Here is a 26,482-nt window from a genome sequence, read left to right as displayed (position 1 = left end):
TTTTATTAACCCCCTTGAACACTTTTGATGAATGAATTCACTTTATTGGACTTCCATTCTCTGCTTTTATAAGTCCTATTGTATTCATCTGAAGCAAGGATGGCTTGAGGGTGATTAAATTGGGTGAACTATGCCTTTAAAACAATCCCAGCAGTCTTTATTTTACTAAGACTATGAAATACAGTACTTTATCAAATCATAGCATATGTGTAAAAATAAATACTCATGAAGGACCTTAACTCCCTGCTTCATTCCTTACTACAGTGCCTTCAAATCCAAAGCTGAATTACAGTAACCCAAACCATTATGTATTATTACAAGAAACTTGAGCTTGACCTTTTACCTCTCTCTCTTTCTCAGTCACCTAGAGTAAAAGAAGGACTCCAGAACACAGAGGTACGGACACCGTGGTATAGTATGGTATCTCTACCAGATACCATAATAACAAAAAATATTCTTATGATTCTTGCAGTATGTCTGTACGTATAATAAAATGCATTTTAGTATGCATGAAATACATATTTTGCCAAATAAAGTAGGTCATCTTATACAGAATACTGTTTACTGCAATGCAGTGCCTATTGTTAAAAAGTAACAAGTTGCACTTATTTAAATAATTTCTCATTTCTAATGTTTTTATATATTTCTGATGTCATTTATACACATTTGTCTATGTATCTGTAGATATTCCAGCCTTTCAGCAGTCACCTCCAGCCTGAACTACCTCAAGCTGCTGGCCAGGGCCAGGCCAACCCTCAACACACTGCCCCAACTACAACCCCGACCCCGGCCGTGAACCCTGCGCAGGTAGAGCTCCAACAACGTTTTGACAACCAAACCTGTTCAAGCATGACGTTATTATGTCACCTAAACTTGTATTTAACCCTTCCACCTGTAGGCCCCAGCTACTGGAGGCGACGCTTCACCGTCCCCCATCAGTTTAGTATTAAGGTTAAGGTAAGATGTGTTTGGGGTTTATTTTATGTTTTGAGTAGGAGCAGTAGATGACTAATATCTCTCTTTCTGTCTTATAGAAACTTGAAAAAGGAACTGAATGACATACGATTTGAGTTCATGCCTGGCAGAGGTAAGAGAATTAAGCCGTGGCGAACGGTCAATAATAAATCGAGCAGTAAAAAGTCCACACAATACTATAATAATAATAATCATTATTAATCATAATAATCCGTAATCGTATACTCATCCCCATGCTGCACTTTTTTTCACAACACAAACTGAGATTTATAGAAAAAAAGTGTAAATATTGACAGTGAATTGGACGCTTGAAAAAATCAGCATGGCAGTAATCCATACAATAAATCAATACAGCTTTTTTGGGTGGAGTATCGCTTTAATGCAGATGTATGGTTTTAGAAAAACCATTCAGTTGACAGTTGTGGTGGTGGTGGACATCTCAATCAGTTAGGTTTACACATAGTTTACACATAGTTCTGTTGTACAACGTTTTCTTTAAGAAATCAATTTAACACCCTTTTAGAATCCGTTTGCCGTCAGCAAAGCAAAAGTGCATCTATTCCACCCCGTCGGATGTCAAAGAGGACTGACTCTGCATTTGCATTTTGTCAGTGCCGTCCTGTGATTTTTCAAGACTCCCAAAATAAAACATTTAGTGTCGATGCGCATTTAGATGTCCGTATCTGATGGCCGGATGAACACGGCTTCATTCAGTATGTTAGCATGTTGTATGCAGCTGATCAGTTATTAAGTTGTCAGCCTCATCCTGGAAGATATGCAAGCTTGTCAGTTCAAATATGCTGGAGGTTGTAATTTGCCAGACTCATTTTAAAGCGGAGTTAATGCATCACATACAATTTTCTTTTTCTGTAGACACAGCAGATGGGGTTTCTCAGGAGCTGGTATCGGCTGGCTTGGTAGATGGGAGAGATTTAGTTATAGGTGAGGATTTGTTTCCTTCTCCTTTTCTTTTCCTTTAAAGAAAACGTGTGTTTTTGAGTATGAATGCATTAAATTCATCAAAATGGTGGCATTTCTAATGCTATAAAAGATTATTTTAAAATAAATAATATATTTTTATCTCTGTTCATTAAAAAGCACAGATTTTAAAATAAATGTAGCAGTTTGAAACTGAATATTGATCAGCACAACAATTTTTAACATAGATGATGATTAAATGCTTCCCAAAAACCAAATCAATTTCTGAAGGATCATGTGCTGCTGGAGACATCACAGAAATAAATTACATTTTAATATTAAAATAAAAAAAACCTGTTATTTAAAATTGTAATAATATTTATAGGTTTTACTGTATGTATATTTTATACACTTCATACACAAATATCCTTTTTTTTAAATGTACGTGTTTAATATATAAATTATATTCATATAAACATGTATTTATAATATATAATGTGATTTTGCGATATTGAAAGGTAATAATAATGTCAAGATGACATGATTCTTAATCACGATATATCTTTGTCCTAAGACTGTTTTATGTCATTTCAGTGGCTGCTAATTTGCAGAAGATAGTCGAAGAGCCTCATTCCAATAAAAATGTCACATTTAAACTGGTGAGTGTCTTCTGTTTAGCTTGAAGCACCGTGTGTTGTCCTCGCTGGTGTTCTGCAGTAACGCATGGTGCGTGGTGTTTTTCAGGCCTCTGGCGTCGAGGGCTCTGAGATTCCCGACGATGTCAAACTCTTGGGATTTGCTCAGCTCAGCATTAGCTAAACTTTGGCTCTGTGCGGGACCATGACTTGCCTACAAATGTGAAAACAAACCAACACTACCAACAGAATGACACATTGATGTTTTTTTTTTTTTTTTCCTTTTTCAATTGCCCTAAAGAAACCACTGTTGCCAAAGAGAAAGATACCATAGCGCCAGCCCATAGGATTTCAAACGGCCCGACCGAAGAGCTGCACAAACATGAGAATGATCACAATTTGTAGGAATCCATTAAAATAAAGTTTACGATTTATTTGTATAAGGATGCAATTATCATAACCAGATATAACCTTAATATTATTTTAACATCTCTCTTTTTCTTTTCTTCTTTTTTTTCTTCTACGTTTGATCTAGTTTTGCACAATCCGAACTGACACCCTAAAAACGATCAATGCAAAAATGCCTCCAATATAACTACTGAGCGAAAAAAAGAGGAGTGAATCTCAAAGAAACATAGTTTATAGAGGAAACGAGTAAATGGGTTTTGCTATAGTTGTAGCTATATTTTTAACTTTTTTTTTTTTTTTCTCTGCTTTTGAAGAGAAGCAGCTAAGAATGTTTTATCACCGCTTGCATTATTTGCGCAGGTTCAGTATAAACCAGCTTGGTGAACACTGATAGAATCTGCTTTGGAAATGTCTACGTTTCTGGTCGTTGCACTCAAAAACAACTTTAACTAACCGCCTCTGCTGCTAAACACACAGAGCTTGATTGAGCAGTATCAGTACAAACACCAATAATTCTAAAATATTAGAGATAAGCAGAATATGATTAATGGGTTTATTTAGTGTCACTGAGCCCTAATGAACACTCCTGAAGGCTGGTTTTACTTGTTTGCTTCTCTTTCTTTTCGCTGTCTCAACTTGGCACATTTGCAGATGTTACTATCCCATGCTGCTCTAAAAGTTATTGCCTTAATATTTCTACACATTTTTCCATCACACATCTCTCCTTTTTATTTTAGATTTTGCATTAATTTGCAAATTTTGGTTTTAATTTTTTTGACATTATCTGTGACTTATTTTATAAATATCTCTGTAAGTGAAAAGGTAGGAATACCTGAGGTACCTGATGAAACTTTGGTGTTTGGCTTTTTCCTGCTCTGGAATTGAACTCTTTAAGTATTCATGTGTATTTCTGATGTGGATGAACTCGATTGAGCATGTAAATAATGTAATTTGCCATTGGTTTGATTTTATATGGGATGTTTCACTCATGGCCTTTTGTGTTCTTCATAAATAAGGTGATGGGAGATGGTGTCAGCTACAAAAGACACATTGTGAGTTTTGTTGGTTTGTCTTTTTATCTACGAGGGTGCCTATAATCACAGCGGGATTTTAGGTAGCATAAATCTGCCTGGTATTTTCAGCGACTGCTGAGCTATATTATTTATATAAAAGTTCTTTAAAAATGCAAGGATGTGTAAAAAAATTTGCAAGAATTTAAGCAACTTAATTATTTTATTCCTTTATTTTGTTCCCCTTTTTATATATACATATTTCAACTAATTATTAAATAATTTAAAACATTTTCCCTACTTTTTTTTTCCAGTTTTATTGGGAAGATTCAAAAGTTAATAGCAGGAAAATAAAAGCTAATTATTTTCTTTGCAATCACAACAAAGCTGTCCACTTAAAATAGGGAGGGGAGAAAAAAGAGAAGTGGAATTAGGAATTTGTTGTATGTAGATCTTTGGTTAACATGATTATATAGTATATAATACAATAAAATACATTATTAATGATAATAATGCATTTTATAAGGTCATATAAGTGTCCTGGCTTTTTGTAATAGGACAAGACGCCTTCACAGTCAGTTTACTGTAAGCAATAAACAAAAAAAGCAAAAACGGCAAGTAAAATATCAATTTGTTTCTTTTTATTAATTTTTATTTAGCTTTGTTGAATTTTAAGGCATGTTTTTAAATGCTTTAAAATCAATAAAAAAACTATCTTAAAAGGATCTAAAATGCCTCATTGTTTGCAGTATATATTACTGTATACAAATATTATGCTCCCAAAGAGCTGTATTACAGAAAAATAATCCTTTTGATTTACATCATAAAGTAAAGAGAAAGTTCACTCAAAAATTAACATTTTGCCATTATTTACTTAACCTAACGCCAATCCAAACCTTATGCGTTTCTTTTATGTTGAACAAAAGAGTAGATATTTTTAGGAATGATGGTAATCAGAGTTCTGGTCTTCATTGGAATCCGGAGTATTTCTTTTCCTACTATGGAAGTCAACGGGGATCAACGTTGTTTGGTTCTTCACACTACTTCTTATACATATATATTTGCATTCAACAAAAGAAAGAAACTTTTACAGGTTTGGAACGTGATAATGATGAAACCATTTTACTTTAAGTATTTAAAGCGTTTGGAACAAAATTAGGGTGGGTAAACGGTAGATGTACTATATCTTTTTTTGTGATTTTTTTTTTTTTATTTTATTTTTTTTAAACAGCCTGTCCTCATCTGCCCAGTTTGATAGTGTGTTACACGTACAGTGTTGTTCGCAATAATGTGCTCGAACCCACAAGCTTATCCCAAAAGTTTACATATCACCACAATATTGAGACCGCCTTAACTGGCAAAAAGGTCCCAACTGCATTCGCCTTGTGATCCAAAGTCCCTCAGGCAAACACACAGACGCGCGCGTGCCCGCTGCTGGAGTACCCCTCAGTACTTTTCAAACACCAGAATCAGCTTATCAACCAATTAAACAGGCCTACCTTCTTTTTGCACAGGATCACATTTTACTGCTGTTCATTTAACATTTTTGCTCTTTATCGCTGTGAAATAACGGCGCTTTATCTCTGTCGCAGCAGATAAGGGCTCTGTAGATATGCTGAACTTGTGACGCGTTTAAAAATTAATTTGGCTCCTCAAAGGTGAAGCTCGGCGCAGGTGTTTTAAGCGCGAGCCTCCGCCGGCGGTCGCCCAGTGCTCGTCATGATAGACTTCGCGCAGATCCTGTCGTCCGTCGGAGAGTTTGGGGCGTTTCAGAAGCGCTTGTTGGTGGCGGTATGCCTCCCCAACATCTTCACAGCTTTCCACATGTTCGGTCAGGTCTTCACCGCCATCACCTTCCCTCACAACTGCGACAGCAGCTGGATCTTAGGGAGGGCTCCCAACCTGACGGAGGAGAAGCGGCTGAACCTCACCATCCCTCGGGACAGTGATGGACAGTATGAGAGCTGTAAGATGTTCTCACCTGTTGATCTGGAGCTGGACGTTATTGAAGCGTATGGATTAAACACCACGACATCCTGCTCAGATGGATGGCTTTATAAAGCACCGGAAGGCAGCAGCACTCTTATAACGGAGGTAACCGACTTTTTAAACGATAAATCCGCGTATCGCTGTATAGTTTTAGGTTGTGTATTTTTAGCTATGCCTTTTCATAAAACACTAATAAATGTGTTCATTTTTTTATATTATTAAAGGTAGGTAAAACGATATTTGACTTTCAAAAACTTACTTTAAAAGTCATTTTCTTTATCAGTAATTCCAGTCGCGTGCAAAGCCATTTTTGGCGCCTCTAGTGCGGTATATTTAAAATATATATATATATATATATATATATATATATATATATATATATATATATATATATATATATATATATATATATTATTATTATTTACATTTTTTTTTTTTGCAATAGGCTCCTTACTAAATTTACTGGTGAACTTAATTTTAACTTCCCGTGATTTAAAAATTTTCACTAGCCTAAGTTTATTTTTTATAGCCATATTGTCACAGCTATAACTTTTATTTATTTTTTTATTTTTTTTTTTTTTTTTTTTTTTTTTTTGCATAACATGGTATAACAGTTATCATCATGTTAGTCTTTTGTCTCTGTGTGCTTTTGTTCCGGGGTTAATAATGATTTTAAGTTTAAGGTCAGTGACTGATGATGTAGCCTATGCACATGACTTTAATGCTTTGTTCATGTTGTTGTGACTTCTAAACCAAAACCTACCCTTTTTTAGTATGTGTGTAAATAGCTTAATATTAATAATGATTAACGTTAGTAAGCTGTAATAATTCTTACAGGCCTACCTAATTTGTATTTACATGATTTGTTTGTTTTTTTGCAATTTTTTCTTTTCCTGTCGTAGTTTGACCTGGTGTGTGAAAATAAGATTTATAATGAGGCATCTCAGTCCATCTACATGGCTGGTCTTCTTATTGGAGCCCTATTGTTTGGGCCAATGGCAGACAAGTACGTGTAGAGAACAATTCCTACCTGATCAACATAAGAATTGCTTTTTACCGACAATGATTATTTTGGAGTTTTTCCAAACACAGAACATTACAAATATTTAACCCCCAAAGGGCTACTTTCTATGTCGTTGGTTTGCTAACTGTGCCAGTTAACGTGTTTTCTTGACACAGGTATGGTCGGCGGTTTGTCACGCTGCTTTCCTTGTTCCTGCAGTTTCTTTTTGGGGTGGCAGTAGCATTCTCTCCCAACATCTTTGTCTACATTGCGCTACGCTTTGTGGTCGGCACCACAGTATCAGGGATCTCTATCAACACATTTGTTCTGGGTAACACTTGCGACTCCTCTTAAAGGAATAGTTCACCCGAAAATGGAAATTCTGTCATTTACTCACCCTCAAGTAGTTCCAAACCTGTATGAATTTCTTTATTCTGCTGAACACAAAGTAAGATATATTAAAAAACCAAAAGGTTTGGGCCACCACTGACTTCCATAGTATTCTATAGTAAGTCAGTGGTGAACCAAAATAAACTTTTTTCATAATACCTTCATTTATATTCATCAGGACAAAGAAATTCATACTGGTTTGGAAGTACTTGAGGGTGAATGAATTATGACAGAATTTTTATTTTGAGGGGGACTGTTTCTTTAGTGTCAGTACATTAAAAAAAGTATGAAATTTAATTTAGATATTTAGACTGCACGTAGAAAGACAAATTCACCTTGACAGTAGAAATCACTATTAACCTGATCTTAGCAGATAAATTAATGGTATCTCAAACTTACATTAGGTACTGAGTGGTGTGGTTCAGCCAAACGTGCCCTTTTTACCATATTGTCACACTGCTTTTATGCCATTGGTCTGATGTTGCTGTCTGGTGTGGCCTTTGGGATCAGAAACTGGAGGATTTTACAGCTGGTTCTGTCAGCACCTGTTGGGCTTTTCTGCATCTATTACTGGTGAGAGTTATTCTGTGTGAATGATTCTCAGTACTTTTGATTTGCATGTTCACAGTGTATATATATAATATCTTATAAATATTTATATATAATAAAAAAGATTATGATGAGGTGTTTTGTTTGTGTATGTCTTTGACAGGATTCTCCCTGAATCTGCCCGATGGCTTCTGACTCAGGGCAAGCAAGACAGAGCCAAGAAAGAGATCTTGAAAGCTGCCCAAATTAATGGAAGGAAGGTGCCAGATAATCTGCTTGACAAGGTGACCTTTAGATCTTTGCAGATAGCCAAGCTTTTTTTTTTTCTTCGAGAAGAGTTAATAGTTCATAAACAGTAAATAGTTGTTAATAGTTCACTCAAATCTGAAAGGTACTCAAGCTTTCCATATTTGGAGACGTTTGGCAACACTTACACAATTTATCCTCTGTAGTGAATGGGTGCCGTGAGAATCTCATGTTTTAGCTGAAAGCAACAGTTTGAAGTTAAAAACTTGGTAATGGATTTTTGATGAGTAACATTTTTCCAAGGAAGAACCAAACTCATTCTTGCATGAATGAGAGTGAGAACATTTTTAGCAAACATTCCTTCAGCAAACTCCTTCCTTCAAAAGTGATTGAATATGAAAAGTATTTTTTTAAAAATGATCAATTAACATGAAAGGATGCCTTATCAGATGGAAGCGGAGAACACAGCTAAAACAGGCACCATGCTAGACCTGTTTCGAGTGGCTTACCTGAGAAAGAGAGCTCTCATCATGTGCTACATGTGGTGAGTTATGCCAACATCTCCCACATCTATTATATTTCCAAAAAATATTTGTAAAAACTAAACTACCCCATATCTTTATGTACCTGTGTGTAAACCTTGATATTAAAAAAGTCCCCTGATATCAAATACAATGTAATACAATAAATACGACATCATAAAATGTTAACAGTATAGCATTATCAGACTGATCTTGGAACCAAATCAAGCTGTGAAAAACAGTTGAGCATATTTTCATATGTTTGTGCTATCGTAGGTTTGTGACGAGCCTGGTTTACTATGGTGTCAGCTTGAACGTGGGGAACTTCGGCCTGGACATTTACCTGACTCAACTCATCTTTGGCATTGCAGAGTTTCCCGCGCGGCTGTCCTGCTTTCCTCTCATTCAGCGCTTTGGAAGGAGGATTTGCCAGAGCGCAGTGCTGCTCCTTGGAGGAACCGCCTGCTTGGTTATTCCTGCTATACCTGCAGGTGAGGACCTTTGGAGTCTAATTTTAGGAGAAGAAAGGTTTTTGTGCAAAAAAAAAAAAAAATCTCCCTTAAATAATTAACACAGAAATAGTTTCCATTCATTTTATATAGAATGGCCACAAGTAGGACACAATATCATATGTTAATGAAATAAAAAAGCCTACACTCTTAAAAATGCAGGTGCTTAGATGGTTCTCGATGCCACAGAAGAACCATTTGTGGTTCTACAGAGGAACGTTCAGTCAAAAATTCTTATAGACCCATCTTGTTTTTACCTTTTTATAATCTGAAGAACCTGTTTTTTGAAACAAACCTTTTGTGAAACAGAAATTCTGTAAAAGTCAGAAATTTTCGTACATTAAAAAGGAATAGTTCACCCAATTTCTTTGTTTTGAGGAACACAAAGGAAGATATTTTGAAAGTTTGTGACCAGGCTTCTTTGGTCACCATTTACTTCCATAGTAGGAAAAAAAATACTATGGAAGTCAATGGTGACCCAAAACAACGGCGGAACAAAGAAATTCATACAGGTTTGGAACTACTTGAGGTTGAGTACATGATTCATTTCTGATTGAACTATTCCTTTTAATAGACCTCACGTCAATCACGTTTAAAAAACGAAATAATAAAAAATCGCATCAGGCTTGATTTTCTGCGTTTTCACATCCATCGCAAGCATTTTGATAGGAAAGGATGACGAATATGAACGTTTCATACAGGGTATCCTGTGATTGTGACTGTGATCGCAGTGGTTGGAAAGTTCTCCCTCGCTGCCTCTTTCACCATTGTGTATGTGTACACTGCAGAGCTCTACCCAACGGTTGTGAGGTACTGTATATCCTGTATATACGCACTTCATGAACACTCACTATCTGCATTCATGGATTCTAAATAAGCTCTTGTTCTTTTGACTCTGTCACGCAGGCAAAACGGTGTGGGACTGAACTCCATGTGCGCTCGTGTAGCTGGTATTCTGGCTCCTCTGATTGGCTTGTTAGACGTGTATCATCCCGCTATTCCAATGGTCATATACGGCTCTCTTCCTTTTGTGGGAGGAGCGCTGACTTTCCTGCTCCCAGAGACGCTGAACACTGAGCTGCAGGACCACACTGAAGTCCTCGTGGAAGACAGCATGTGCGTTTATATTGCTCTTTATATTAGTGACACTATGCATGAAACAACTGTTGAAATAAGAAATAGAGAAGTGCTTAACTTTTGTTAACATAATTTATTACAGAATTAAATCTTACTTTTCTTAATTTTCCATTTACAGGGGATCAGAGAAAGGCGGTATTGAAAATGGACTGAATCAGGAGCAGGCTCTCGGGACCACAAAATTATGAGATTTATACTGTTATTTAAAAATGTAGTCGAAGTTTAAGCTATTTTTTTTAATAGATTTTTATTAATATGTGTGAATGACTGTTTAGTTTTCAATGTGTGTCATGTTTGTATTGATTAAAATTAATTTGTACTTTTTTATTATTTCAATTTGTAAAATAGTAAAAATCAGTGTGTTATTTATGATTAAAATTGTGGAGTAGTGTTTTTCTTAAGTGCTTTTCAAATGCTACAGAAAACCTGGATCAACCATAGAAAGCCTTTAATGACGACAGAATTTAATTATTAATTTTTTGTAATTGAAACAATCAAAATCAAATCTATGTACAGCTCTTTATATTAGATTTTTTTCTAGACATCCATGCTATTTTCAGCACATAAAAAAAATAAAAATAAGATCATCAACCAGTTATATTTTGCACTACAGGTATAAACCACATTTTTATCAAGGTCTCAAACATAACAACAAATATTTAAGGATATATATATATATATATATATATATATATATATATATATATATATATATATATATATATATATATATGAATGCTTTATGAAATCATGTAACGTGTATGTTAAATCCATGTGTTTGATTTAAACATGTTTAAGCACAATCACAAAGAGACAAGAAAATCATAGTTGCCTATATCAGACCATCTTTTAGTAAAGTTTACAGCCCATATATTTGTTTAGTAGCTCTAAATGATGTTTTTGTCATTCCTCTGTAGCCAACGGTCTTTATGCTGTTGCCGGCCGAAGCCTTCATCGTAGTTGCCCTTCCTTTTGAAAAGCTGCTGATAGTGGAAAACACAGTAGAATTCCCCATAGAGAGGCGCATAGCCTTGCAGACTAAAAACAAGCAAAACATCTTTTTAGTATGTTTATTGTTTATGATCTGTAGGCTATAAAAACCACATTAATATGGAGAGTATTTGTAGATTAACAGTTTTTAGCAACAGCTGCAATGTCAGCAAACTTGGGTAAACAGCTTAAGAGGCAAAGTCTGAAAGCTGGTTCAGAACTGCAGCCTCAGCGCTTCTTATTTAATGATTTGCTGTTATGTAGTTGCTTTATGGTGTTTTCACTCTTTTAGAATCATAAATGTAATGCGTTTCAAAAGTTTAAAATTTCAATGATGTTCATTATCGACTTTCATTATTTTCAGAAACATTCTTACCTCAGTTTCTTTTTGCAGTGCTTGCAGCAGAAACAGGTTTTGTGGAAAATGAGTTTATCCGCTGCCATTCTTTCCATTGGGTAAACTGGTTTCAGACAGGCTGAGCATGTTTCCTGAGCTGCTGGCTGGAACTAAAGTCACATGAAAGGGTTAACGCACCACCATATGCTTTTAATTCAAGCAATTAGGAGGTTTTTGAGTTTTTTTGCGCTCACTGATTGAATAAAACATTGGTGTAAACCATGGTATGTGCATGGTATTATGGGTAAAAGACGTATTTTGGCTTCATGTTCATCCACTGGTTGGGTGATTGTTTTTTCTTAAAGATATTACATTTTGTTTAATGTCTAGCATGCCAACATTGTGTAGTACTTTTTTGAGTTCAATAAACTTTTTCAATTATCTAAATTCTAGAAACACTTTAAAATTAATACATTTTGGAATGAATAATACATCATAATTGAATGTACATTTAAATAGTTAATTAGATTAATTAACCTATTAGATTAACTAATTAACCTATACCCCCTCAATGGAATGCAATCAAATACGAATACAAAATAATAAAAATTTTAATACATATACCAGTTTTCCTAACATAAGAGAAAACCTGTTTACTGATATTAATGTGACATAACACGTTTCTATCGTTTTTATTGACACATAGCAGAAATTATATTGAATTCACAAATATATCACAACATGTTTATTGCATGTCTGTAACACACTGAGGAAACCATATAGTTAAAAAATGTAATTCACAAAAAAAAAAAAAAAAAAAAATAGAAACTGATATCGGAATAGTGAACTATAATTTAAAATATAACCAAGCAAAAAAGTATAAAAAATGGGCTTTTACATTATTAGATCTGTCATTTACATTGCAACCAAAACCAACATACATTTCAAAATAACTTTACAGTGGGGGACGGTCTTCTCTAATAAAAGGCGTGTTGATTCTTGGGTACGTGACAATTTCTGATGTGGCTGGACTAGTCACGACGAGCTTTTTAGAAGTTGTCCTGGTTTCAGGTTGGGTTGTCACAACCGTGGAGGTTTTTGAGGAGTAGAACTTGTTCCCGAAGCTGTCCGTCCTTTCGTAGTTCTCGCTGATGGTTTTCGTTCCGATGACTCTCTCTCCTTCAGGCCCGGTTTGCACTTCCAGCACACTGACCTGTCGCTGTGGATTCGTAGGGCTCGAGGATGGCCCTTTTGTGACGGAACATTGCCTGCGCTCTGAAGGTACACTACAGCAGCACTGCAGCTTGGTCTCTTCTTTTGCTTCTTCCTTCAGGGGACTGTTTTGCGGTGGTGCAGACTCCGTAGGCTTCCTCGCTGCAGACTGAATGGAAATAAACGAAGGAGACGCCGGTGAAGCTGATCTCGGTTTGGTTGTGGGAATATAAAGCTCTGGCCTTTTCTGTGCTGTAGACTGTTCAGACACCCTCTTTCCAATCTGGTTTTGAGCTTTTGGTGACTTGCTTGACCCAATGCTGATTTTCCTAATATTACCTGCAGGAGGTGAACCTTGTACAGCCACCATTGACTCCCTGAAGAGACCAGAAAGCCCTACAATGTCAGAGTCTGATTTTAGAGTCGATACTGAGTAAAGAGCCTTTTTAATGGCCTCCTCTATATCCATGAGTCTTGCAAGCGTTTGGTCTTTTAAACGGATGATCTCTGCACCAGCTTTCTCCAGGTCACCAAAAGCTACCTCCATTGATGACATCATCTCCGGTTCACTTGGTGCTCCAGTATGTTCTGGCTGGGCTATTTTGGGCTTGATATTCTTCTCCCGAGGCACAACCCAATCAGGTACGCTCTCAAAAATGTTTTTAAGTGAGCTCACATCCACTTTGTTGGTGTCTTCTTCGATTTCCTCCACTTTGGAGAGTATGTTTTTGAGTTCTTCTTGCTTTTTCAGCTTGTCAAAGATCTCCATGACAGCTGGCACGTTTCCTTTCATGATTTCATCCATGTGCACCGAGAGCCTCTGCCTTCGCTCGTCGTCAGTCTCTCGTCTAAATTTCTTTTCCCGTCTCACCACTCCACTAACTTGTTGATCATCACTTTTATCATTTATTTTTTCATGGTTGTTTGTATCTGTCTTACAAGTGTCGCCTGAGGAGTCGTTGTTGTGAGTAATTCCCTGTTGCGTTTCACTTGTAGAGTTGCTAACAGTGTTTGAGTTCTTCACATTTTCTTTTGCCATTTTGATTCTTTTAGGTTTTACAGGAGGCACTGAACCACTCGGCTTTACCCCAAAATTTTGAAGAGTAGCATGAAATCCTGTGGAAGATTCATTGATAATGCTTTCCATGGAGCTCTTTGGAGTTTCTTCAATAACCTCTACACCACTTAGCTTTTTATCTTTAGGACTTTCAGTGTTGCTCACTGATGTATCACAAGGCTCATGTTCATTGGCATGCTGTGCTTCTTCATGATACATTGCTTCTGTGCTAGCTTTGGAAGTTGAAAATTCTTTAATCTGCTCAGTTGGTGGTTCTGAAGGCACAGGAGGGATTTGGCATTTGTTAAGGCATTCTGAATCAGTTTTAAAACCATGTGGCTTCATTTTTAAATGATCTGGTTTAGGTGGGATAGCTGGTTTGGGTCCAGGAGTTTTACGATTTTTAGCAGGTGTTTCTACAGAGACAGACATGGGAGAACATGTCACTAAACTGTTTTCAAATGGCATTCTTGTGTCAGTGCCCTGAGGTGATTTTAACGCTTCCTTTTCAGCTTGAGGTGCAGGAGAAGATGCTGTTGACTCATTTTCCGTAGTACTATGACTTGACTGGTTCATCATTACTTCATCTGTCTTTTTGTGTCCTGCATGTCCTTTAGCAGAATTCCTATAAATCATGGCAGCTCTAAATTCACCCTTTGTAACATTAAAATTTGACTTTCCCAAGGAATCAAGAGCTGCCTGTATGCTACCTCTCATGATAACCTCCCTACTTTCTTCTTCCAGTTCAGTTTTGGAAATTTGGGAGACCTCTTCATTTTCAATTACATTCTCATTGTTTTTCACACATGTAAATTCATGGGCCATTGAACCAGAATCACAGATTTGTTGGGTTTGGTTTGTTTGAGAAGCATGTTTTGCTTGTACACTCTGCTGAAGAGCTTTTGCCTCTATTGTGGCCTGATGAAGATTCATAATGGCTGTTTGTAAATTCACCAATTCATCATCTTCAACAACATCAACTAGTTCTGCTTGAAGAACGACTCCATCATTATCTTGATTTTGGAGACTTCTTTCTTCTTTTAGATTATCACCTGTGTCAGGACATTGTTCAGATTGGTTTGTTGCTTCTGCATCAACATTTTCTTTATTTACCAAACTTTCTTTAGGTGACACTTCTGACTTTTTTTCATCCAGCTGTATGCTTGTGTCATCTATATTTGTAGTAAAAAGGGTTTTGATATTGTTACCTGGTATAATCTCAATTGTTTTCTCTGATTCTCCAGTTGATGTGCCTATATCTACATTTGATGATATTTCCTCCAGGCATTTTAGATAATTATGGTCTCCTTTCTCAGTGCATCTCTGGAATAACTGCACATTACTAGTTTTGTTCGTATCTACTACTAAAGAACTTTCCGATGAACTCACATCTTTCTTCAGATCATGATTTGCAGACTCTGGAACGTACCTTAGACTAGAGTGAATGGATTTAAAATCAATTTTACCAAACTCCATTGCCCCTGTACTGTCTTCACTGTGGAGAAATAGAGCGTAAACTGTTATTTCTCTCATTCCTGTTATTCCATCTTGTATTAAGACTCCTTTTCTAATGGACTTCTCTTGACTGAGTAGATCTTCAGTAATCTGCACCACATTGGCAGTTCTGCACTCTTTATCTTGAGTGAATGGAAGTTGGTGAATGGGGACATCTACTTTCTGAATCTCCACATTGCCCTGACTGTCCTCTTTTAGGAAGGTCACAATTGGGTTCAAGTTTGTTCCAGGTAGCATCTGAAGCATGATGTTCTTTATGCTCCCAGTCACTATTTCTTCATCCTGAATTTCTGGTCTTGTATCTTCTTGTATGAAATGATATCTTGCTTTATTGACATGGCCATTTTCATTAGCTTCGAGGATAGTTCCATCAGAATGCATGATACTGAAGTTGTATAAAGAAACTAGAGTTTCTTGTGTGTTCTCCAAGATGGTTTCTGACTCTTCCTTGGTTTGCTGATTAATCTTATCAAGTGGAGTTGATTCAAACATTTGAGCTCTGTTTCTTACATGTTCCTTTAGCAGTTCTTGTTCTTGATTGAATTTGTCATTTGTTGGTGAGATGTTCTCCTTGTCATGTGATATTGTTTCGAAGACCTGTTTGGCTTTAGATATACTTACAAACACCTCATTTGTGTCAATTAAATCACTGGTTAGACTATTATGGTGAATGTCTGATGTCTCTTTTCTATCAGTTTCAGAACTACTCTTTGGTTTCAGCTCCATTCGACTTCTCTCCTCACAAGCAATGTTTTTCCTTGGACAGGGGATTTGACTATTCACTGACTGAGTTTCAAACATTCTGCGAGTGGCTTTCACATCCACCTTGATGCTCTGCTCTGATGTCACGTCCTCTAATTTGTTGAGTTCAGGTTTGTTGTCTTCATCGTGGGAGTTAGACGTGGGTTGTTCAAACATGCAGACGGTTTTCTTAATGTCGCCTTCTTGAAACTCCTTTTTCATCTGTAGTTTTTGATCATGGATATCCACTGAATTGACTTCATGGTTCTCAAACAGCCAGCACCTGGACTGGAACTCACTCTGGTATCCAGTGTCTGTGTCTGGGTCCATGTTAAGAACATCAGCCAACTCCTTTTCTACCAAACTGTCTACATTTTTCAGCTCAGGGTAAGTGTGCTTTAGCAGTCGTCTAAGCTCGCATTTCTGTCGCCGTTGGTGCAGAATGGACATTGCTTCTCTTGTAGGGGGTGGTGATGTGAAGGGACGTTCATGTTCATCAGGGTTGGTTTCCAGATTGCGCATTGGCGGATTTGATTTAGGTGCATATGCAATGCTGTTTTGTGCACCTTCAGCCATCTAAAAAACAAAGAACGACCTCATTAGATAACTGTAGCTAATATATTAGCCTTTTATTTAAAATGGTTATGATTAACTTTTAGCAAACATAAATGATTAAGAAGTTAAACATACCTGTTGAAATGTAAGGAAGCCAAACCGCATGCCAAAGAAAACCAGCGTTTTGTGCCAAAAATTTCTAATAGTTATTCTGAATACAGGCAGTTGAGAACATTATAACTTATGTTAGTAATGTTATTATGAGCGCAAAAACCAGTGAAAACACCCACAATGATTCTGTTCAGCAAATGAGTAGTTAATCAAATGCTAAATTCAATTTCCTCTGTTATTATTTTATTTCAAACCTGAAAGCTAAAGGTTCACAACCAGAATGCGTTATTTATTTAAGTATGCAATTACAGAAAGACAAGCTGCTAATGTTTTAGAGCACTAAACAATCACCTGGTTATTTTAAGAATATGGTGCATAATATGATGCATAATTATAATAAAAACATTTACACACACATGTACAATTTATTACAGAGTTTACAGCTGGGCTGATGTTTGCTAGTTGTTAAATTGTATTCTAAATAAATAAAATGAAGAAGCCAAAATAAGTTTTACCACTGAATTATAGTATATATTTGAAATTCATTTTCCTTACCTTGATTGCGTTTGGCCTTTTTCCAGTTGGAGAAGTAAGATTCTGGTCCTAGAACAAACAAAATCAAGGAAAATACAAGTATTTTTTTAGCTTATATGATCAAAAAATAACCAGGAAGTGATCTTTAACTTAAATTCAAGTAAAATACAAGCTCCTTGAACTTGTAGTTAGAACCATGACATAAATAGAAAATATTTTTTAGCAGCTGTTGCGTGCATATTATTGAGCAGCATTTTCTGTCTCATCCCCCTGGCCCCAAAGGTCACCACATGTATCATGAAGAATAAAAGTAGCTACAAGTACTAACTGGTTTCAGGAGGTTTCCCGCAGGTTCTGCAGCTGCCACTTTTGACAGATATAGTGCAGACAAAGCTTTAACGGAAATAGAGGGTTTCTCCAATCCGTCAAGAGCTGAGTTGTCTCTGAAGTCTGCGACTGACCTTCTTTTATCCTCTGTAATATAGCAGAAAGATCAGAATCACGATATGGTTATTGTGACTCAAACTTTGACTCCTAATTTCCTGAATAAAGGAATGAAATCAAGGTCAGCATCTGTGCTTTTACAACTGAGACCCACAGATGCACACATCAGGGTGCACCAAAGATTTCTGAGCTGTCAGATATGAGTTTCATTTAAAAAGAAGAGTTTTTCTTTCAGTGGGAGGTGGGCAGTCATGTGATTTATCTGGGATATTGTTTGTTAGTTTTGCAGGATACTTTATCTGTGACCCAGCAAGCTTTCAGCAGGGCTTTTAGATTTTACTGTAAATTATGATGGTCTATCTGTGTCAAATCTCCATTCATAACCTTACATACTATCCTTCCAAAATGATTTTTATTTTATGTTCAGCATCAAGCAATATATGTGCTTCATAATTGTGCAAGGATCCCCAAATCATAAAAAAAAAAAATAGTTACTACTTTTTTTTACAGCATAACATATTGTTCATCTATCACATTTGGATAACAGAAAATAAAAAGGAATATTTGAAAATAAAATATTATATGAGACCCTGGACCGTAAAACAAATCATAATTGTACATTTTTTAGAATTTGACACTTATACATCATCCAAAAGCAAATTAAATATGCTTTCTTGTTGAACAAGACACACTATTTGAATTTTTTATAGTAGGAAATTTACTAAATATCTTCATGGAACATTATCTTTACTTAATATCCTAATGATTTTTGGCATAAAAGAAAAATCAATCATTTTGACCCATACAATGTATTTTTGGCTACTGCTACAAATATACCCCAGCGACTTAAGACTGATTTTGTGGTCCAGGGTCACATATGTCCAACAGATCCCCAGAGGACTTTCATGAAAACTGTGTGGTTGATATATTGATTTTTACACCAAACATGCCTTCCATTAAGGCTTTTTTTTTTTTTTTTTTACATTTTATGTCCATTTTGTAAGTGTTTGTGTTTTTGAAATGGTGGTGGTTTGATAGTTACTGCTCTGTCAGCTCTCATTATACTAATGTGCACAGCTGCTATGAATGCAAGTCATCAGTGTAGTGTGCAAAGTGTGCTCAGAAACTAGACTGGAAAACATCTGACTCTCCGTGACACAGATACCAATGGGATTTCCAATTGTGAACCAGAAACCAGCACACAGCGTGCTTGAGTGAGCAGAAGGGTACAGACTAATAATCAGTTTCAAGGGCAAAATATTGTATTGCCTTAAACCTGTGAAATAAAATTATGATATATTTTAGTATCTGGAACTGAAACACTATCTGATTAACTTAAATCTATTATATTGCAGTAAAACATTTACTTGAATAACAATCTGACTTGCTAACAATCTGATCTAAGTATTAATTTTCTTTCATAATAATTTTCCAAAAGCTGTTCGTTAACCACACGTGGTACGTTTTCTTTTAAACGGTCTAAAAATAAAATGTAATGAGGAAAAGTGAAGCAAAGTGTCCAAACACACATCCTCTTTAACTAATTTCAGCATGTTAGTGAGTTGAAAATTAACAAATAATTATTTATTTATTTGCTGGTTGCCAGTGTTCCGACCACAGTAAGGTTAAGCTTGTTTTCCAACTTGTTTTTAACTCACAAATGAATAATCAAATTCTGAAAATCCCATGTCCCCGGTCGCACAACAGTGGTTGTCTACAACAGATATGTTGTGGGAAAATCCTCTTTAGCGCACACACTATGAATATAACGTTTTAAAAATGTGTAAACATAAACTCACCATTCAGCGCTCTTTCTCTTTGCTCATAAGCTTAATTCAAATCCCTCTGAATTGCTTTGTAAGTCAGTTCAGTAATGATCCTATGACTGGTCTAGCGGCCATGTGTGTCCACCGAGTGTGTCAGCAAGCCTGTGGCCGTTTCTGTGCTGGTAACAGCTGACCCTCTCCGGCTCCCATGGAAGGATAAGTGCCAGCCAGCTATTTTAGGAGCTATTCTGCTATTGCTACACCAGGCTGAGTCAATCACTTGTTGGGATGCATACCTACTTTTTCAATCTGCCTCAAGCCAGCACTCAGAAATCACTAAAATAAGCCCGTTATTTTCATCTCACGTCGTTGGGAACAGTTGTTGTCGCTCCTGCTGTGATGTCATCTGGCGTTTCCTCAATTACAATTTGGAGACCTTCTCACATGTGGCCCAAGTTATATCACGAGCAATGTATTGGAAAATAAAACGTATATTATTTTCTAAATTGCACTGGTAGTGTGATTTGGCTGGGTTTGCAATATTATGTGCTTTGTGTCTTGCATGATCTTGTATATAGTTTGCCCTTGACATTTAGGTCACATGGTAGTCTGGCAACATATGAAATCTAACCTTGAACTGAAATCATTACTGGTGGTGTTTGCAGAGGTGAGCATTGCTATTACTATTGCTTATTATTTTGAACCAACTCTAAACTTGTTTTAAATCTCTTTTTTTGATCAGATTTACAATTTTAGCAAACAATAAATAATGAAAAAATCACTATAGAAATGCTCTTGAAGTTTTGTAAGTGAAAATATTCTCCAAATATTTGAGAGAATTTAACATAAATATGTAAAATAATCTATAGAATTAGCATAACATTATATACGATATATCTAAAAATACATATTCAAAAATATACCTTTAAAATAATAAATAAAAGATTTTTACATAATTATTTCTAAACATAATTTAGAAATAAAATCTTTACTCACCTTCTTGAGAGGATATTTTTTCACTATAAATGCCAGAAATTGTCCTTCTTCTATCGGATTGATTTATTATCTGCTTTGTTCTTGCGTTCTGAAAGAGTAATTATTTAATCAGTAAATGTAAATGACTCAATGCACATCTCTGTAAGGTCCAACTGTTTACCTTTGTAACCACTTGAACCTCTTCAGTCGCTATCTCTTGTTGATTATGGCTGTTATTAACCTCTGCCCCAACTTGTGGCTTTTTGTCCTCCGCATCCTTGTTACAGAGAAGAGTAGTGTTATTGGCTTTCTCAGCACTCACTGATTCGGGTGCTGTCTTGCTCTTCTTGGACTCAGGCTGGGTGCTGATCTTTGACTCAAAGAGTGCCCTGAGTGCTGTGGTGCCTGTAGGTCTGTGCCGAGGAAGGCTCTCCATAGACTTACTGCGGGAGAGAGGAGAGACCCTGGACCTCTCTTTAACCTCAGCCTTCCTCACTATTATCTCACTCTCATTCTCACTGACAGGAATTGGTGTCACCTGCATGCTCAGCTGAAGAAGATAAATTAGAAAACATATTTACGCAGGTAAAAATGACTTCTTCAATTTCATAGGTAAACAATAGAAAATAAGACCAAAACATTATGACTTGAGTTATTTTCTTGGCTCGTTAAACGCAAACAGCTTTGAGCCAAATGACAAAAAACAACAGTAAAAAAAGACAGACATTAAATTACACAGCGTTTTCACAGCTTAATCCATGAGTGTTTAAAACATTCTTTGTAGCAGCAATATTACTGTAGGCCAACTCTATTAATACTTAAGTTATTCTGTATAATTTTACAGACTGTCACTAAACGAGGTTCAAAATGGCACTAGCTGTGTTTAAATGAAACTACTCTTCTACAGTATGAGAAGAGAGAAATAAAAGAAGTGCCAGTCTCAGATACCCAGATGCATTGCTATTAACAGCAGTCATTTTTACGGAATATCCTCAGAATCTCATGATAGTCAGAATCAAGCTTTTCGGAAAGATGTGTAATGTTAATAATACTGAATAATCAAGAGCCTTAATGTTTTTACCTCATGCTTGACATCTCCCGAATCATCTTCTTTGGTTTTTTTTTCAGGAGAGTTTTGGTACCTGGTGTTGGTGAAGACGTGATGTTCAGAAGGTCTGATAAAGTCATGCATTTAATTTAATTTAATTTCATTTAATTGAGGGTTTGTAGCGAGGGCTACCAAGCGGTTTGACCAATCATAATGCCATTTTTTGTCTGAACAACAAACCAGAAGAATAGATTCATAGAATCAGGTGCGGTGGACTTGAACTTGAAAAATGGTATTAAATGACATCTTTCAACAACTGAAACAAGATGATGCTCATTCATGTTTATTTCATGCTATAACTAAAACGAGAAAAGAGTTGTTCGGTTAACATGCTGCTTAAAGTAAAGTGCTATGGTGATCTGTCACGACACGGTATTTATTGTTTGAATTTCTTTAAAAAATTGAATGCTAAAACGTTTCATAAAGTAACCTGCTCTGTCTTGACTTAATCTAAGCTGCTTAAACAGGAAGTAAATGGTAACCAAATTTCAAGCAAGTGGTTTGGTGATTGTCTCCACATCAAAGTTGACATGTTTTGGCCATCGTAAGGTTGACTAAATTTATTTATTGGTGGACTAGGCTTAGAAAGAAAGGAACATCTCCCTCACTGTGCCACAAGCTGAGAGACAGACTTCCTCCTGTCTCTAAGTCCAGCTTCTGTCCAGGACAGGACATGCTCGGTGGAAACACTTCTGAGAGACTGGGCCCTCCGCAAGCTGCTCTTCACTTCCATTTCCTCACCTAATACTCTGTCCTTCATCACAGCCCAACCTACACAAATCACATGGTGCTTGACAGAGAGCAGATTTGTGGCATTCAATCACATGGTGTGGTCTTACATTTTTTAAGCAGTAATGAGAAAGACATTTAAATGTGAATTTTACCGTTACAGTTCATGTTTAACTTTAAAACAAGCATGCACAGTAAGAATAATGCATATTTTCATTCGTAAATTATACAGTAAATAACATTGATTAATTGACCCATGACACACAACTCATATTAATCATTGCCAGTGTTGATAATATGTCAGTTATCATATGCTAACTGATAATTAACCATCTCTCGTCTACCGAATTCTAGTAAGCCATTGTTATTCACTTTAAAAAACATAAAATATTTTTAAACAGACCTAATCATGATTCCATTTTAAAGCTCTTGTTACAAATGTAACAATTTACTTTACGTTTTTGATATATTGACGATGAACGGTTAAAATAAGTGAATATTTTACCTCTGAAAAGTGTGGCGCTCACTCCATTCACGGATGCGTAGAGATAGTTCTCTGTGCATCACGCGGGGAGCTCACCGTGCAGAAACTGTGGGCAAAGTCCGGGAGGTTTATTACACCTGACGCTGGGAAAACTGCCTCATCTGAAGGTTCATATACACTGTAAAAGGGCTGGATAGAAAAATTCTGATTGCAGTCAATAAAACGCAAGGCTGCTACTATTGAAAGTTCTACAATGTCGTCTCTGCACATATGTTGTGTAATATGTGCAAAACGAAAGCAGGGTTTACCACCACTGGAGATTCTCACACATTCAGTCCATCCATTTTGTTTTTTGCCTTGTACGCTCTAAACAAAAACAGATACAAAACCTGTCACTGGGGTGGAACTTTGGTATTTTACTTTTGTACTTCATTTTATTTACTGTACATATGGTGCATATTAGTACCTTAAGTTTAAATATTGAAAATAAAATATTGAAAGGGTATATATACAATTTTTATTATTATTATATTACTTTACTCAATTTTACTCAATTTTTGGTTGTTTCATGCTACCGGAAAGAAGAAAAAAACATCCGAAATACACGTTTAAGTGTAAACTTTACACGTTTTTTATTACACTTTATATATTTCCATCTGTGGATTTCAAAAACAATGCAATCTTTAAAATCTTCACACTTCTTACATATGCCAAACTATATGAACTGTTTGTTCATATAGCATTCACATGATTTTGTAGAACTTTCTAAAACATGTTGATTTTTCATAAATTTATTCATTCCATGAGGTAATAACAAAACAGACATCCACAAACCATTCATTTTAAAATGATGTATCTTCCGGAAACATATTCAAATACTTACATGCATGTTGCATTTTTAATGAATGTAGCTTGCCTAAGTAATAATATAAGATGGATTTTATCTATGTTTTTGTATGTTCTTATGAATGATCGGCTTTATTTAGCACACATAATCCTCTAATGCAAATAGTTAATGATTTCAATGTATAATCTTATCTCAATCTAAACTCAGTTTAAATTCCGTCTCTGCAATTTATCATTACATAGCTTAGACAGATGGTTAGGTTTTATTACTTATCCATGACCCAGGTCACATCTTCTGTTATTAGGGTCAAGCTGCCTTCTGACTTTTGCCCCTGCAGGGTTGAGCTGCAAGAGGTTGCTGTAGACATTTATGTTCAGGGGTCAGTTCTGAGTCTGAGAGCCGGCGCGGAATCTCGTTCCTAAAAAGAGCAGCCAAAAACAGCTATGAGGCATTTTGTTGTGTCTAAATTGTACACACTGTTCGCTATTAGGAACCAGGAAACCAATTGTGAAATGCATGGATTAACCTGTGAGTCCAAAGTTATACGGTGGTCACACTTGTTCTGTTTTTTTGCATGTTATTTGATATAATCACTTCTTTGTGCTTTTTGTCCTGTTTTTTGTGGTTCAGTGCCTTGATGGCTGGTTTCAGGAACCCTGGAAACGGGTTAAGAATGGATACCGCAAAGACCTGTTAACCAGTGAATGGTTGCATTGTTTTATTGTTTCTTGGCTTAAAAACCTTTAGTTTCTATTTTCAGCAGCTCATACTTTATATATTAAAAGATTTTCATTGAGAAAGTGTTCTGAAAGGAATGTGAATGAACACAATTATTTCAAGCTTTTGAATTGGAGGCAAAGTTTGAATTATTTTTTACTTTTCCGTTCATTGCTTTAACATCTTCCTTAGCCAGATTTTACACTCTTAAATTACTGTAAGATAGTTTAAAGTAATACCAGAGGAGCTGCTCATCATTAATCCTGAACTGCTTAGTTAATTTGCTGTGTCTGTTTGACAAATTACCTTTTTTTAAAGTCATTTATCTTTGGAATAACACTAGTCTGTCTACTCTCTGTGCTTGCACTTTGCTGTCAAATTATTTCCATTAGTTCTGTTGCCTATTTTAAGCTAAAGGTCTCAGCTGAATTGCAGGTGCAAGCTATTTTTACAACCTGTAAGTGGCACTGAAGAACTTTGCAAATCCCTTGAGTCATCCATGATGTCCAAAGGGAGACTGATAAAGGACGACTTTAAGCACTAAGCATTAAGCTTCTTATTTGATTCTTAATTTCAATGTTTCATCACGCGAAACATGTCGTCATTGTGTGGTCATTTAGCCATCGTTTATGAATTAAAGGAACAGTTCACCCAAAAATTTTCATGAACTGAAATGTAATCCAAGATGTATATGACTTCTCTCAACAGAGTACGTTTGTAGAAATTTTGCATCATTGGATGCTCTGCGGTGAATAGGTCAGAATAAGAGTAAAAACATCACAATCTGGTCACTTCTGGCCTAAGTACCAGTTCATAATCCATACAAAACAATCCCTCAAGTGAAATACATCCTGTGTCGTTCCCGCTCAACAAAAACCACCAACCACCATCACTGGAGAAAGTAAGGACTGCAATGGTTTCAATGTCTTGAAAGATTTGATTCTATGGATCATTATGTTGGTTTTATCAGCTGTTTGGGCTCTCATTTTGATGGCACCCATTCACTACATGGATCTATTGCAGAACATGACTGTAATGCTCATGTTTGTGTGTGAGGCTTGTTATACATGAACAGCTCACTTGAATTAACTTCAGTGGTCCTTGACAGTCCAGGAAATGACTGGATTTGAGTTTCTGCCTTGATCTGACAGTCTGTCTCCATCTAAGACTAAGTATTTGTTTTGTCTTTCCTGAGTCCTCAGTGTATCATTTACCCCTATATCTCTGATCCAAGATCAGCTGTATGTTTAGGTGAAGTGTTGAATGAAAGGACTGAGTGTAAATATGTTTACAATGCAAATACACATTCAACGCAATTAAAGGAACAGTTGAGCTGTTCCTGTGTGTGTGTGTATATATATATATATATATATATATATATATATACATACATACATACATACATGACTTCATTCTACTATTTACACCTTGTAAAGTTTTAAACTATATTCGTATGAAGCTAATTTGTTTTGATGAAGAAACAATCTCATCTACATCTTGAATGGTCTGAGGGTCAATACATTTTCAGCAAATTCAGTTATTTTTCCTCATGTACTCTGCCAACATATGTTCACAAGACAGGCTAGTATAAGCGTTTTATCTCAGCCTGTTCTTATCTCAAGCATTTTTTGCAACTTTCAGTTTTTGCATGCAGTAATATCCCCTCTGTGAAGCCCACAGTTTCACAGCGCAGGGTCACAGCTGGTAACTTTACATTTCCTTGCTTACTTTACATTACATTACATTTACTTTATCTTTGCTCTTCAAAACCAACGGTATATATAGGTTGATGTCAAATAGAGTCTGCTGTGAAAGCTTTGCGTCTTTAATGTGCAGTATACAAGAAACAGTATGAAGGACCTCACACTGCTCTTTATAAAGGAAACATAGCTGTCTGAGGAGAAGACCTGTCTCCAGTTTGTAGAACAGCAACACGAGATCTTAGCATTCTTGGGAAAGTTAACATACTTGCTTTAAATATTGTGGTGTGGTCGAGAGGAAGGAAAAGATGGAAACCTTCCTTAGCAGGTTTATATGCGTTTGCTCACATTCCCCCAGGCATACACTGGA

General features: G+C 36.1%; 3 protein-coding genes and 1 long non-coding RNA gene across 9 annotated transcripts in view; 3 read left to right on the top strand and 1 right to left on the bottom strand.

Annotated features, from left to right (window-relative positions):
• Positions 1–3,982, top strand: part of oxsr1b (oxidative stress responsive kinase 1b) — a 37,375-nt gene extending 33,393 nt beyond the window's left edge. For both annotated transcript variants that reach the window (XM_043225692.1, XM_043225693.1), the window contains 7 exons: positions 361–396; positions 685–807; positions 899–957; positions 1,035–1,087; positions 1,849–1,917; positions 2,488–2,552; positions 2,638–3,982. In XM_043225692.1, coding sequence (XP_043081627.1) covers positions 361–396; positions 685–807; positions 899–957; positions 1,035–1,087; positions 1,849–1,917; positions 2,488–2,552; positions 2,638–2,712 — 480 coding nt within the window. In that variant the 3' untranslated portion in view covers positions 2,713–3,982. The remainder of the gene's footprint in view (positions 1–360; positions 397–684; positions 808–898; positions 958–1,034; positions 1,088–1,848; positions 1,918–2,487; positions 2,553–2,637) is intronic.
• A 1,352-nt stretch (positions 3,983–5,334) lies between these two features.
• Positions 5,335–10,888, top strand: slc22a13b (solute carrier family 22 member 13b). The gene is made up of 10 exons (XM_043225691.1): positions 5,335–6,040; positions 6,838–6,941; positions 7,115–7,269; positions 7,733–7,901; positions 8,041–8,161; positions 8,573–8,667; positions 8,921–9,135; positions 9,855–9,963; positions 10,060–10,269; positions 10,409–10,888. Exons 1-10 carry the CDS (start codon positions 5,666–5,668, stop codon positions 10,476–10,478), a joined length of 1,623 nt encoding a protein of 540 aa, XP_043081626.1. The 5' UTR covers positions 5,335–5,665; the 3' UTR covers positions 10,479–10,888.
• Positions 10,889–10,981: 93 nt separating this feature from the next.
• On the bottom strand, positions 10,982–23,112 carry LOC122329462 (xin actin-binding repeat-containing protein 1). Of its 5 annotated transcripts, XM_043225690.1 has the most exons (9): positions 22,870–23,020; positions 22,244–22,406; positions 21,609–21,669; positions 20,709–21,077; positions 20,549–20,636; positions 17,671–17,816; positions 17,364–17,411; positions 11,657–11,787; positions 10,982–11,328 (listed from the first exon to the last, which is right to left on the bottom strand). In XM_043225690.1, exons 2-9 carry the CDS (start codon positions 22,393–22,395, stop codon positions 11,178–11,180), a joined length of 1,146 nt encoding a protein of 381 aa, XP_043081625.1. In that variant the 5' UTR covers positions 22,396–22,406; positions 22,870–23,020; the 3' UTR covers positions 10,982–11,177. The 5 variants fall into 5 exon arrangements, with proteins under 5 accessions (XP_043081625.1, XP_043081624.1, XP_043081623.1 ...); XM_043225687.1 differs by lacking the exons at positions 10,982–11,328; positions 11,657–11,787 and adding an exon at positions 11,798–16,718 and having other exon boundaries at positions 22,244–22,425; positions 22,870–22,963; XM_043225686.1 differs by lacking the exons at positions 10,982–11,328; positions 11,657–11,787 and adding an exon at positions 11,799–16,718 and having other exon boundaries at positions 22,870–23,112.
• On the top strand, positions 20,975–21,790 carry LOC122329466. The gene is made up of 2 exons (XR_006247913.1): positions 20,975–21,112; positions 21,656–21,790. It is a non-coding gene; the product is annotated as an uncharacterized LOC122329466 (long non-coding RNA).
• Positions 23,113–26,482: the final 3,370 nt, after the last annotated feature.

This window comes from Puntigrus tetrazona, chromosome 24, assembly GCF_018831695.1.
Source record: "Puntigrus tetrazona isolate hp1 chromosome 24, ASM1883169v1, whole genome shotgun sequence".
NCBI lineage: Eukaryota > Metazoa > Chordata > Actinopteri > Cypriniformes > Cyprinidae > Puntigrus > Puntigrus tetrazona.
This window is presented reverse-complemented; position numbering and strand designations above follow the sequence as displayed.

Bases quoted from the DNA above. Each gene is read 5' to 3' on its own strand.
- slc22a13b (XM_043225691.1), top strand. From the start codon at position 5,666: ATGATAGACTTCGCGCAGATCCTGTCGTCCGTCGGAGAGTTTGGGGCG. The intron at 7,902-8,040 runs GTGAGAGTTATT...TGTCTTTGACAG, and splicing joins CTTTTCTGCATCTATTACTG to GATTCTCCCTGAATCTGCCC. The intron at 9,964-10,059 runs GTACTGTATATC...TCTGTCACGCAG, and splicing joins CTCTACCCAACGGTTGTGAG to GCAAAACGGTGTGGGACTGA.
- LOC122329462 (XM_043225686.1), bottom strand. From the start codon at position 22,395: ATGAAGGACAGAGTATTAGGTGAGGAAATGGAAGTGAAGAGCAGCTTG. The intron at 17,817-20,548 runs GTGAGTAAAGAT...GCTATATTACAG, and splicing joins AAAAATATCCTCTCAAGAAG to AGGATAAAAGAAGGTCAGTC. The intron at 17,412-17,670 runs GTTAGTACTTGT...TGTTTGTTCTAG, and splicing joins CGGGAAACCTCCTGAAACCA to GACCAGAATCTTACTTCTCC.